Source organism: Saccostrea echinata, unplaced genomic scaffold (assembly GCF_033153115.1).
Source record: "Saccostrea echinata isolate AGI-Se365-2 ecotype Australia unplaced genomic scaffold, CSIRO_AGI_Sech_v1 ptg000046l, whole genome shotgun sequence".
Lineage (NCBI taxonomy): Eukaryota > Metazoa > Mollusca > Bivalvia > Ostreida > Ostreidae > Saccostrea > Saccostrea echinata.
In genome coordinates, this window is record NW_026889795.1 from 3037879 (window position 1) to 3052898 (window position 15020).

The following is a 15020-nucleotide window of genomic DNA, read 5'->3' on the forward strand; positions in this document are numbered from 1 at the left end:
TTATTCAATCATGACACAAATGTGCTGAAGATAAAAAATAAAGCTTGAACAGATAATTTAAGAAATCAATTTAAAATTACTGATATACCTGTATGACAAGAATTAAATGTCCACGAACTGCATTTGTCGCCCGCGTGGCGCTGTGGTTAATTAGAGTGCTTGCTCTAGAGTCGCGGAGTAAGGAGTTGATCCTTCCGTCGCGGGTTCGAATCCCACTGTGAAACGTGGACACTGGTCCTTCGGATGAGACCGTATAAACCGAGTCCCGTGTCGCAGTAGGTACTGGCACGAAAAAGATCCCTCACTGCTCAATGGCCCTGAGTGCCGAGTATAGGTCAAAATTTGCAGCTCTCCACCGGCAAATGGCGGCGTCTCCATATGAGTGAAAAATTTTCGAGAGGGACGTTAAACAACAAACAAACAAAACGAACTGCATTTTTTTTTTCAAGTAAGTGAATGAAATAAAAAGAAATTTACAATTCAACAATATGGAAAATGAATTGAACTATAGGGTTATTTATTACTTTGAGATATCCGTAATAGACATAATTGAGAAAGATAACATCTGTTAACGTACACTATATAAACTCCGAATAAGGTTCAGGAAAGAAAGTTCACCAAAACAAAACAATTTGCAATTCTCTTTGATATCAGACGAGCTTCCAGGTGACATGTACTAATATTCATGTTTAATTTCTTGTACTTCAGCTTTCAAATACCCAACTTCTGCTTGAACTTGACCTCTCAAATTTCTTACTTCTGCTTGAACTTGATTTCTAAAATTTCCTACTTCTGTTCTCAAATTTTCAGTTTCTGTTTGAAATTGTGTTCTCAAAATTCGAATTTCTCTTTGAAATTTATCGTTCAAATTTCTAACGCCTGTTTGCACATTGTGTAAGGAAGACTGGATGCCCCTTTGTTGATTTTGAACATCTGTTATTGATGTTTGCATACTCATTATTGACAATTGCAATTCCAACAGAATTTTTTCTAAATCAACTTCGGATGAAGCATTTCTTTCCTGTGCTAAATTTAAAGGATTTTCCGATGCTCTAGGGTTGTTTCCAGAGACAAATGGAGAACATGGCTTTAAATTGTGAGGGAGACCAAATGAATCTAAAATTCTAACCATTGGTGTTACTAAACAGGACCCTTTAGACGTCGAACCTATAGCCATCCCGATACAGCTAAGTGTCTTATCTGGGTTGATACAAAAGACGAAGGCTCCAGAATCACCAGGTTCAAAAAATGTTCCGTGAGGTAGGCTTTGAATTTCAATTTGGTTGCACATACAAACAGGTGTTTTATCCGGCAATTCTCCAATGTCATCCACAAAGCGGATATGCGATCCATTAAAATAGAGATTTCCAATCGTGAATCCTGTTTTACTTCCGTATTTTACGACACTGTCTAATTTTCCAGGAATTTTGTTGATTTCCATAGGATCTGGCACATTAACAACCTCCCCAGTAAACATGGGTGGCTTATTTGGGTCGAATCCTGGAATCAAAATAAAGGAACTTCTTTAGAGTAATAAAATAAAATTATACTAACGTTCATGTTATTCTTTCATTATGTTTGACAATCACAAACACAAAAATAGGTTTTAAAAATTAGAAAAATTTGAGACCACGAAGCTTGATGGATATTTCGAGTATCTCACGATACTCATACAAGAATTGAAATTTTGTACCTGCATGTAATTTACAATTTGGTGAAGACTGTTTTCACTATCATACTCGTGAACCTGAATATTTTAAAAGCATGTGATTCTTCATTTGAATAAAGTTGAATTCCCAAGATACATTTCTTTTGCAAGTTTGGCTAATACCGTGTATTGCTCTTGGGAAGAGGTAAAAAAAAATTGTTAAGTTGTGACAACAAATTAAAACTAGAAGTCCTGAGATCACGGACCTCGATAAAGTGCACCGCCACAGCATATTATACGCCCATCAAATATTGTCCAATTATCATATAAACAGCTTAGAGTGCAAGGAAGAAAATCATGTCTCCTTGTTACAAAGATTTCAATTATTTTTCCATTCCTTATTTTTGATGTCCATCTCCTATGGTGTAGTGTTAACATACAGGGTTTAGAACAATTTTTGTTGACATTTTAAACTTGGAATGTATTTATATCATAATCATTGTGGTTATTATAGTAAGCATAAGCGAGAGAAATTAAATAAAAGTAAATTAAACCAGGATGGACATTAAGGTGTATCACATACAGTGAGTTTATAAGTGGAAAGGGACTTCAATTTTATGAACTATATTCATCTTGTTAGAACAAATTGAATTTTGATGTTGGTACAATGAACTATAATTTTGTAAATTCTTTTGTACTGGAATTGATCAGAGTCAAACCCATCGATACTAAGAAATAAAATTTGAACGAAAATGCAAAGTTACTAACTAAGAGCAATAAAATTGGGAACTTTGAAGTAGATAAGTAAAAGAGCGTAGGGCTAGAACTCCTGTGGTCCAGAGATAGGGACTGAGCCATAATACCAACGTAGGTATTAACTTGATTGAAGGGTGGTGCCTTGTTTGGGTTCATTGGTCTACAGACAGATCTACGGACAAAACGTAGGTGGTATGGCAATAGTACGACAACCAATAAAAATTACGGTAATATCTTGGATCTCTGATCATAAAATACCCTGTTTTCCGGAAAACCGGATCTTCAGACATTCTTTTGAATCTTTATATTTTTTTTTTTTTACATCTTTTGGCAGTTTTTAAGACTCTTTTCGAACTTTTACTACATGTACATGTAGTTCTAAGTCTTGAATATTTTGGCAATTTTGGACTTATCTAAAAAACTATTAGTTGGTGAGTTGTAATGAACTTCCAGGACTTATAATTAAAACTCTATACGATCACGGTATAATAATAAACTTTTTCCCAATTTATTATTTTAAAGTACCAGTATAATCCCTATTAACCACCCCTGCCCCTATAAGCGCCCCCTAGGTCTTTATCAATTGTCGGGAAATAAGGGCCCCCTGTACAGTGATTAAAATAATCTAGAATTGTATCGAAAGTCCGCCATAATTTGAAGAATGTGAAAATGAAACTTGGTTATTGGGTAACTCGTACGTAAAGTATTCCTGAAAGTGAAAGATCTTTAGAACGACAGAAAGTGAAAGTTATCTACAAAATTTGTTCTCCTCGTGTATTCTCTAATTTCTCAGTGGAAAAGTGAATCATTTAGCATAATTTGGATGGATTATCTTAACTTAAAGGAAAGTTCTTTTAGTGGTTCTCTGAATTTTTTTCTTTCAAAAGATTTCTTTAAGTTAAAATATGACATTAAATATTGTATTGAGAATACAAAAATAACCGCCCCCTTTTCGCAATTTTCAAAGCGCCCGGGCGGTTAATAGGGATTATACGGTAATGCTAGCAAAGAAGTACTATTTAATTTGATATAGATAATATATATTGGAATTAAGAGGCCAGACTCCTCTGCCCAATTTCCAAGAGATAAAGATAACACCTGCTTAAGCAGAGATGCCCAACCAGAAATCTCCATTCACTAAACTCGTTAATTAATCTCTTATTTAACATGAAATTTGTCTGTTATCAAAGTTCTCCTTAAAACACCATGGGACCATTGCTTGGAAATTACACCCATGGGACAAGTGGAATTTTTCCTTTTTACTGACACAAAAGAACGATTATATTTGTTATAGATTAATGTAACGTTTATCATGAAAAAATACTGTGTATTTTCATGATTAAATTTTCTTTATTAAGGTTGTTGCAATAGTCTTAATCTATTAATTTGTTAGGATTGTGTAACTTATGAGTTCAACCATATTAAAAAAATATTCACCTTAATTAAAGATCACAGTGATCTTAAAGTAGGATGCGACATACCTTTTACCTGAGATGAATAATTAACCACTTATGATGACTCTAGGTCTAATAGCTTTCCAGTTATAAGTCGGACAGGATTTGGCCATCTTTGGCCACATCATCTTAAGTAAAGTACACAGCGACCTACTTTTAATGTGCAACACACCTTCTACCCAAGATATATCAGCTGAAAAAGTTTTATTATTCCTGGCCTCATAGTATTTAAGCTACGAGCCAAACACGTCAAAGCTAACAGACAGACAGACGGAGGACATGAACCCATACCATAATACGTATCATCTTAAGACGGAAGTATACAAAATGATATCCCCCACCTCCCATATGAGTATAAAGGCAAAGTATCCGTTTGTTTTGCAAAGCCAAGATATCTGTCTGATCAATATGTAAATTGGGTGTACAGTGAGATTTTATGCCATAAACATTCTCTAATATTCTCATTAAATTTGAACTAGTGGAAGGGCAGCAGATAAGAGATAAGTACACCCAGTATTATAGAAAGAAAGACAGTGTCTATGTTTTGCTATTGGAAACCAAAATGACATTTTGTAATTTAAATTTTAAAATTTCATTTCATTGCACTCAGTGGGATAAGATGAGTTTTAGGATAAGGGACAGCTATACCCTAGTGTAATGGACAGACAGACGGACACCCCCGACATCCCCGTTTTTCGGGCGAAAAGGGTAGAATAAAACCTAGCAATATATATATGGGTCAGCTATGCTAAAGAAAAGGTTTGAAACAAAACCGAATTAAAAGGTTTGCAACAAAAGCACACTGGAAACATTGAGGGGTGGTCAACTGAAATCTTACCGAGTAATCTGACATCTATCAAGAAATATGTTTTCAACATACCTGCTGAATATAGTTGATGAGCAAGGGTTATAGGAAATCCAAATTCATTCACAGATGGGTCAAGTTTTATCAAAGCAGCATCAACTGAGTCGTTATAAGACGATAATGGAAAACATTTATCCACAATGGTGCCACACACTTGAAAATTATGCTGATTTTTATCAAAAACTTCTACATTTAAATCGATACCATTGCCAAGTACATAGTTCTGTATTTCATTATTTGGCATTTTCAATTCATCTGTTGAAAACACAACATGAGCACATGTTATTAAACCAACTGTATCATTTGACAGATCAACAAAACCTCCAATGCTTCCATTTCCAGGAGTATTTATTCCTTTGGCACGACGAATATGTCCTCCAAAATCTATAGATCTGCCACTTCCCAGAAAACAGTATCCTTCTTGCACATCTACTTGATATCCATTGATTTGTTTTGGAAACTCTCTTTCTCCAAAAGGAATATATCCTTTATGTAAACATAACAGACTAATGCACGGTTTTTCGACAACCCTATGTTTTCCCTTTGAATATCCTGTTGATTTAAATGGGGATGCCGATATCAGAGTGAGGTTGGAATGCTCTTTAAAAAGCTTTTTTACATCTTTTTCTGTAACTTCTGGCAAGTTAATCGCTGAACAAGAAGCCACAAAGGAGTTAAAGACAGTAGATGCTTCATCAGATGGTTGTGTATAGTTATACAGTACGAGATTAACTCCCATGGCTTTTTTCGGAACTCCGTCTTTCATTTCTATGCTACCTTTGTATGAAAGTATGATCACAAGCCTATTTTCCTGGCTGCATTCGCAACAAAACGATAAATTGATTGCGTTTTGATGAAGTCTTGGACACTCTTTCAAAATCATGTATTTTGCTGTTTGCAAAAGTGTGTCTATAACAACAGAATTTTTTCTCTTACCTTTAAACTGTTTTTGCAAATGAAAATCGAGGTTGAATATGTATGGCTTCACAAGCTCTAAAACTAATATGTGGTTTTGGTTTTCAATTGCAAAATCCATACAGCGATCAATAATTGAAGAAATGTCTTTTAGTTTGAATTCTATCATTGCTTCTTTTGTATATGCAGCAAATAAAATGGATAAAATGGATCGACATTTTGCAGACTGTGTTTTTCGGAAGACTTCATCACAGTCCTCCATCCAGCACAAAAAATCATAAACATGAAAATGGAATTGCAAGAATGGCTCAAAACTTTCACATTGCTTTTCAGCATTACTAAAATGAAGACCTGAACAGTCAAGGTAATCAACTCTCTGAATGATGTCCTCATATTCAGTACTTTCCATCTGATCTCCTTGATATGCCTGATGATGATTAGTTTCAATATTCAGAGAATTAATTAGTCTTTGGATTCTCCATTCATCTTCTTCATTTTTTCTTAGCTGTGCCTGAAGGGAGGTTCCCTCTGCAATGAAATGATGGAAAACTATGCATCAGTTCCATTTGCATTTAATTTGTCTGCTGAATACCCAGTAGCAAAGATGATTTTCAAAGAAATAATGCATTTTCACTCTGTCACCAATAAGTCCCACTCTAACACCAGAATCCCAGATAATGGGACATGAATTTCACAATTTTGAAAGAAGGCACTCTTGCTCATCATAACCATGCTCTTGATTTGTTTGCTTAATTCCCAGGAGTGGAGAAGGAGATTGTTAATGCCCTTTCACTACATAATGAATAGAGCCCCACCTTAACAATAAGACCCTTGACCCAGGGGTCATGAAATTCACGATTAAAAAAGGATCCATTGCTCATCATAGCCATGCAATTAGTTTTTAGCTAAATATGCAGGGATAGAGAAGAAGATTAATCTATTTTTCATAAAAATCAATACAGTCCCATCCTAACAACAGAACCCCAGAGACATAGGCCATGAATTTCACAGTTTAGAAGCACCCTGGTTCGCATAACTATGCATTTAATGTTTAATTCTGTACTTTGCGACTAGGGGCTGGGACCCTCAGAATAGTTAATTTAAGCATCCATAAGGCTAAATTGGGATTTCTTATAAAAACCAACTCATATGAAAAGCGATGTCAAATAATATTGCTTTTTGTCTTAGTATTACTTTGACAGAAATGTGTTAGTAATAAATCGAGAGTAATGATGGTATGAATCATGTAATAGCATAACAAAAACAATAGTGGTTTAAATAATCTTACTCTGAAAAAATTCACGATGACTGACAAACAAACCCTGCTTGAATTTTACTGTGAAACACGCAATAAACAAAATGATTTTGATCACAAATTATTTTTTTTTCTTTGAGAACACATCGGTATAGTACAGGCATTTTTGGATTGGGACTGGCGCCGAAATATCTTTTGCAGTGTAAAACTTATCGTGGCCTCATTCTTAAAAATGTGCGTAATCACAACCCTGCTGTTCGTTTTCCCTTTAAATTTCTATGTAAAACTATTTATTTCCTAATGTATATTACCCTATGTCGTGGGGCAATGATTTGAACCATCTTATATAATATGTATATCAGCGATATTCATAGCCCTGCTGTTCTTGACAATTTTTTTAAATGCATGTGGAACTATGATCCCCTATTGAGGCTGCACCCTGCCCAAGTTGATACAATTTGAACAATTTTTTTAAAAAGATCTCATTTATTTCACTACTTCTTAATTATCTTTCTTTGTAAAATGAGCATGTTTCTTTCCTTGAATAAATCTGATTTTCCTTTACCAAATGGTGCTTGAAAGTTAAGTTAAAATTGACCCAGTAGTTCTAAAAAAAAAAGTAAGTTGAAAATGAGAAAAATTTAAGATGGAAGGATAGACATTGACAGATACAGGGCCTAAGGTGGTCAGAAAAACTCATTTGAACTTATAGCTTAGGTAATCTAATCAGGTTTGCTAACAAAAGGGTACAATTAGTACTCATGGCGATTCCAACAGATTGTTGGAAGACCTAGCTCATATCCATCTTTTATAAATATTTCTGAATACTTGTGCATAGAAACAGAATGTTCATTTAATGTGCAAAGAGATTCTCTTCAGAGAAATATGTGTAAATAATGTTAACCCTTCTCTTCGATCCACTCTATCTTTTCTTTTTTGATCTGTTTCCCTCCACTTTCCCTTTCAAACTGTTTCCTTTTTTGATTTCTGTAGATATTTGGTAACATTCCTCAAATACGTGTAGAATTTTCTACATAATCATATATTTAAGACATTCATTTTTATAGAAAAACACAAAGTGACATGAAATTCTAAATTCTCCAAATAAAAGGTATCTTTAAAAAATGAAAATACAGTGAAAACTGTTTGAGTTATAGCCTTACTACAAAAGTGTTGACAGACAAACGGACGGGAGGAAGGATGGTCAGACTGAAAAATTAATGTGCCTTATTAAATGGAAAATTCCCTCTATACAAAATTTGAAATTGTGATGATGAAAATTGTTGGAGTTATTGTTTTATTAAAGATGAACATACAAACAGACATTCAAAGCAACATGATTCTGAACTTTTTTAATTGTAAAGTATTTACCCCGACAAAAGACTATAGTTAACTATAGTTAATAATTTGATACTTTGATTTACTCTAGAACTTCTTTTTTGAGATTTCAAAGCATAAAATCTTTAATATTTGATAGCAATGGTGTAAAATTTGGATATAATATGAGAATATACAAGTAATACTTCAATTTAATATTAAAAAAATGCCCATGTATATGTTAGGCAACGTAAACGAAATCCATATAGTAAAAATATATTAAAATTTACTATCGTTAATTAACTTTGATACTATAATTAATTATAGTACACTATAGTAAATTATAGTTAACTACGATATTATTATGTTGGAGGTATATCTGTGTAAATTTGAAAAACATTATAGTGAAAACTGTCTGAGTTACTGCGTCAACAAATGTGATGATGGACAGAAAAATTAACTAATAAAATTTGAATTTGCTAGGATAAAAACTCTCTTAGTTATTCACGTCCTGATATATATTTATATACAGACAGACAAAGCAATATGACACCAAAATTTACAGGCCTCTTTCTGCTCTTATGTAAATATTTCTGTACAAAATCAGAAAATGTTATTCGAAACTGTTTACAGACAGACAGCCAAGGTGATTCCTATAGGGCTCCGATAAATTTGATTTTGTTTGATGTTGTTTTATTGAAAACTGTTTGGGTTATTAAACTGTCAAGATAGATATACATACAAACATATATACATAATCATAGACAGACAGACAAAGTTATATAACCTCAAAAGTTATATTAGGAATCTTACTCTTTTGAAAGCATTTAAGTCAAATATTAGTCTGGAGGTCTGACATGAAGTCAATCATCAGCTTAAAATGTTTTCTCCTAGAATAAAAGGATGATACTAGAGTAGAAAAAAATCATACACATACTGCCTATTCTAATCTTTTTTTCGCTTTCTTTTGTAATCGGTTTTGTTCCTATGCATTTCCTATGTATGAATGATTCAAAGTCCAGGGAAACTGTCCTCTGTTCCTCCCCCTGTTTCTGTTGATGTACAATACATTTAATCTTGAGGGGATAATCAGGGAAATCACTTCCTGTCTTCTCTTCCTCATCAGCATCTGCGCAAGAAAATAATCTAGATTTTAAGTAAAAAATGACTGTTAATGTTAAAATTCAAGCTCCTGTTCAAGTCAAGCTAGAAATATGTCCATAGGTCCAGGGTTCATTAGTTATGCAACATGAAAATTTTTACTAGTACATGAAGTTTGATGAAAATATCTTGAATATTTTCTTTAAAGCTTACCTTTATACACAATAAATAATTAAGTCAAAGGTTGTTGAGAAATTCAAGGTAAAAATCAATTGGATTCAGTTGATAAATTCTCAAGAAATTATGTAACAGTGCATAAGCTTGCATAAAAGTATCTTGAATAGTTTCTATAGAACTGAGCTAAAGGAAAAAGAAAAGAAAGGTCAAAGTCGTACATTTTGGACACAGTTAAAATAGTAAGTTTTCACCAATATGTATCAGTATTTCTGTTTAGATTACAATATCTTGAATAATTTCTTTGAAACTGAGCAAAATGCAAATTCAAGAAAAGTGAAAGTCAAGGTCAAAATAAAGGTCAAAGTCAAAATTTAGACCTATACTCGGCACTCAGGGCCAATGAACAGTAAGGGTTCTTTAGTGTGCCAACGCCGACCAAGACACGGGACCTCGGTTTTTAAGGTCTCGTCCGAAAGACCCGTGACTTTCACTTCTACATGTAGTGCCGGGCGCTTGGCGAAGAAACAGTCACTACCTATGTTTACATCTTAGGTTGACGCGGTGCGGCGAACGAGAATCGAACCTAGGCCTCTCGATCGCTTAGCGAGCGCCATAGGCATACCCCTAGGCTAACGTGACCGGTCTTTGAAACTGAGCTAAATGCAAAGTATGATGATTTGGGCGGACAGATGGAAGGACGGAAGACAGATACTAGTATGACAAACATATGTCCCAGTCATATTCATGGCAGGGCAAAAATCTGTTAGCATAAGTGTGCTATGAAATTTCTACTAACAATTTACATGCTAATTATCAAAGTCTTATCGTTATTCATTTACAGAACATAAACTTATGTTTTACAAAAAGGTTGTCCTAGGTGACCAGTTTAACAATCTTGTTCACGTTAATATAGTGAAACCTGCATAATCAGTCAAGCTATGGAAAAATATAATTGATGGATAAAACTAAATGACAATGTTGCATAGTTTTACAGAAATATCCATCCACTTGACAATAATTTTAAAAAGTTTTCTCAGTCTCCAACTGAATAAAATATCAGTGTGTGAGTACTGCATAAACACTGATTTTCACCAAATCTAAACTGAACACAAATTTAAAAACTAATACACCTCCAGAGCACCACTTCTGATGTTTCCAGGGTCAGTGTTTCCTCTACTTTCATTTTGTAATGCTGATTTGGATTTTTGAGCTTGCTTACTGTTTGTTAGCTTCACTATTCATGACATGACATAATGTATAAAAACAAAATCATCAGTATGAATGGGTACATGCATCTTAACATGGCTGATTGAAATAACATTTACCATGGTCAACCAATAAAACACATACAATAATCAATGAAGCGGGTTATCTTAGGTTAAAATTAGTGATGTACCGATTAATCGATTAAATCGATAATCTAATCGAAATGGTCCCCGATTATAGAAAATCGATTATAATTTTGATAATCGATTACTCAAAATATTTGTTAAAAGCAAATTATTCCTTTGATTTTTGATTCATTCTTCTTTGAATTTAACTAAATCCTAAATAATAATCCAATTAATGAACCCAATGATACAAAATATTTCAAAAATGTACTCTAGAAATCTCTCCAGAATTTCTAATCAATTTATTCTTCATTCAAAAATGAACAAATATAATATTTGAAATTGATAGATTTTTAATCGATTATAGTGCATCCGATTATTCCGATAATCGATTATGGAAAAAAAAATCCCGATTTCCCATCACTAGTTACATGTTAAATTTAATTTTTTGGTTAAGGTAAACTTAAGTTTATATCAAAACAAATATATTAACAAACCTTTTATACTCTGATTTTCTATGATGTCATGCCAGCCGTGTTCTTTAGATATGGCACATATCACACACAAGGGAACGTCACAGTCCACACAGTACTTCCCTGCTGTATTTGTGGGATGCTTCATACATTTCATGATCTGTAGAGGACGGTCTGTAAGAAGAATTGTTAGATTAATCATGTTATTAGTACTTGATATTTATCATCCTATACAAAATAAAATCTTATCTCAAAATTAATTCAGTCACTATTATATATATAATATATAATTGACCTCATCTTAAAAATTTTGAAATTTTAATTAATATTCTGTCCACTGTAGTCGTGGGAGTCTGTACAAATTCCATCATCGTTGTGCTGGACTGGGTTCTCAAAGAATCAGAATTTGCAAGCCCATAAATCGTTTACTTACACAAATTTGTATCAAGTAGTTTTGATCACATTGAAAGGATCTTAATCATTCTAATTACATTATTATAAAAAAATCAAGTAAAGATCTATTCTTTCATTATTATATACCAAAGTTTACAAGTTACTAATTAAGGCTGAACTTGTATGTGCACTGGTATAAAATTAAACTCAATGTTTGTACTATTCTTTTCTCTCTGAGTAACTGCATCAATCTGTGTTCACTTTCACAGAGCAGTATTATCATAATGAATTAAACTTCTGTTTCAATTTATATCTATCTTTAAATCAGTTTGTTTTCATTTTTCAAGCACAAAAGTCTGACGTCAAGTACGAGGGCGTTCAATAATTTTGCCCAACTTGTAATACAGCAACAAAAACAAAATGGAAATTCGAATTATTTATTTGCATTCCTTCAAAGTAATCTCCCTTGTATTTAATACAGAGATAAGTTAATCACCAAAAGTTGGATGAAATTAAAAGTGAAAATATTTTGATACTTAAAAAAAAAAACATCAAAGTTAAAATTTTTTTAACAAAATATTCATGAAAATAAAAGGAACAGAGGACACGAAGCTTCGGCGCTTTCAGTTTAAGCTTTTACATCAACTATATTACAAATAGCAAACTTATGAAATGTAATTTAGCTGTAACAGAAGTTTGTTCTTTTTGCCATGATACTAAAGAAACAATCATTCATTTACTTTGCTTGTGTCCTTTTTTCATTACTTTATGGTCTAATTCGAAACACGTGTGGTTTAACAATTAAATTTACTCCTGAAGAAATTTGGATATAAAAGTTCTAGTGAAACTGCTTTCAGAACGTTGAACATAATTACATGTATTCTGGTTGCAAAGCAGCAATATATAATGAATTGTAAATGGAAAAAATATAACACCGTCTTTTTATGCTTACTTGGAAATACTTAGATACTATAGAACTATAGAGCTCTTTTCCTCCTTCTTTCTCTCTCTCTCTCTCTCTCTCTCTCTCTCTCATAAGAAAGCAGACATGATAAAGCTAAGTTGGGATTTTTTGAAAACATTTCTCAGTCAGTGAAAGAAAAAATGTTACAGAAAATTTTTCTATTATGTACAAATATTTGTTTTTATTTCATAATGTTGTGGATTTGTAATGTTTGTATAACAATACATGTTATGACTGAAATAAAAAATATGAATGACAAAAAAAGTTGTTTAATCCAGTCAAAAACAATTTTTATAGGTTTTTTGTGGTATGCTCCTCTAATACTGAAAAATAGCTCAGCGCTGACCGAGAATGAAATCGCCTTGCAGAAAGGAAAGTGCTTCTTTTAGTTTTGGAAATAGGAAAAAGTCACAAGGAGACAGATCAGGTGAATATGAAGGATGTGGAAGTTCCAGAACTTTGTGACGCTGTAGATAGACCTTTGTTACTTTTGCTTTATGGGCAGGAGCATTGTCATCCAGAAGTTTAATGTCTCTCTCAAGCCAGTATTCGGGCGTCTTTTTGTGAAATATATGACGTTTCGAAGGACATTTGACGAATACTTGTTTCCATGACACGTTTGCCCTTTGGGACTGCATACCGAATTACCGATCCATTAGAGTTTTAAAAAAGGTATTGCGTATAGAGCTTTTTGGGATGTTAGAGTTCTTTTTGCAATTGTTGGCCTCTTTGTATTCTTTCCAATTCAGACAGATTTTTTACTTTTCTTTCTGGTTCGAAAAAGTGGACCAACACTTAGTCACCTGTAACGATCTGGCAAAGCTTCCTATTGTCCATATCTTTAATGATCATTTTCAATATATTTTGGCACATTTGTACACGTTCTCTCTTCTGCTCTTTGGTCCGAACATGTGGAATCCACCTTGCTCAAAGTTTTGGGTAATTTATGACATAAAAATATAATACATGTACATACATGTATGTTTATTAATTACACATCTCAAATTCATATGATTAATATAATTTTCAATTTAACTGAACAATAAAAAACACAAATCTTATACAGCAGATAATATAATGAAAATTCAAAGAAACATTACAACAAGGACTATGATATATAAATATACCTAGAACCCTCAATACTTATTCCATTATCTTGATTATAATTTATCTAAGGAATAACTGTCAAGATTTCTGGTTTATGATGTAATCAATCAGTTTACTATATTTATAATTTGCATTAATGCCCAAGTGTTTATGCATAAAATTATCACGCGAGCAAACTGATTGATCATCACCGTAACCCCCCCCCCCCCCCACACTCCACAAAAAAAAAAAAAAGACAGTTTTTCCTTATACTTAAATTCTCATCTGATCCTTGTTTTAATAGAAAATAATTATTCAATTTTGAGAAATCTCTGCACTCCCCGTCCAGTGTTTTACAAAGCAACACAGAGAGAAAGCATCGAGTTCTGTCACGAGCTGAGCAAATCTCTCTATGAGTTTATAAAGCTACAACCCTATTTGTACATGTAGTTTCATCTCGGACAAAGAAATTTGAAAATGTAAATATATTTATATTTTATGCCCGTTTTGCGGCTATGCAAGTACGTATATCGGAAAGTCCCTGTATATATACATGATATATACACTTGTATATCATGTATATGTTCACTTTGTTGTTGTTCCCTGATCCAACTCACAGATCGTGAGTTTTATCATCATAACTCAGGCAGCTTGGTTTGTCTATCCTGTGACGTGTCTGTATCTATGACAGAAAGTGTCCGTCCCTTTCAAACATCTGTCCTGTGTGAGTGTTACCAATTACACACCAGGATTTGTGACAGCGCGTCTGTACAGATTCCTAATTAATGGTAATATTAGTGATCCTGATGGAGGCCCTGTGTAGGAGAAGCGATCGATGTCTTCCTCAATGGTTTGTCACCACGACACGGAGAAAGTCAGACACAATAACATCTCCATTGTGATTCTCTATGACGTAGTTAGGTTCACTTCACAGTTCCTGACGTGTGTCGTTGTCGTGTTGTATGGTCTGGATGTGTTCTCCTGTGGAGTTATACCGGAATACCTTGTCTGACATATACATCCCGACCAGCAGGTCTCCAGTGGAGGGGGAGCTGTAGACACACAGTGGTTCCCATGGTGCTGTGTACTTTATTAATGTAGTCTTTACTTTGTTCTCTGTAGACAGTTTGTTGATGTTATACTCACTGCCTATATAAATTAAATCACCGTCACAGTTCACAGTGTGTCCTCCATAACCACTACCTATACCTGTCAGATGATGTAGATGATCACCTGCTGTGTTTGTCAAGATGAGGTTGTTCCTATCACTGATCCAGACGCGGTC

The 15020-nt window shown here is 33.6% G+C and overlaps 1 protein-coding gene across 1 annotated transcript; it reads right to left on the reverse strand.

The window, feature by feature from the left end:
• Positions 1–500: 500 nt before the first annotated feature.
• On the reverse strand, positions 501–11459 carry LOC133202208 (uncharacterized). Its single transcript, XM_061337983.1, has 4 exons — positions 11317–11459; positions 9148–9339; positions 4739–6166; positions 501–1500 (listed from the first exon to the last, which is right to left on the reverse strand). Exons 1-4 carry the CDS (start codon positions 11447–11449, stop codon positions 677–679), a joined length of 2577 nt encoding a protein of 858 aa, XP_061193967.1. The 5' UTR covers positions 11450–11459; the 3' UTR covers positions 501–676.
• Positions 11460–15020: the final 3561 nt, after the last annotated feature.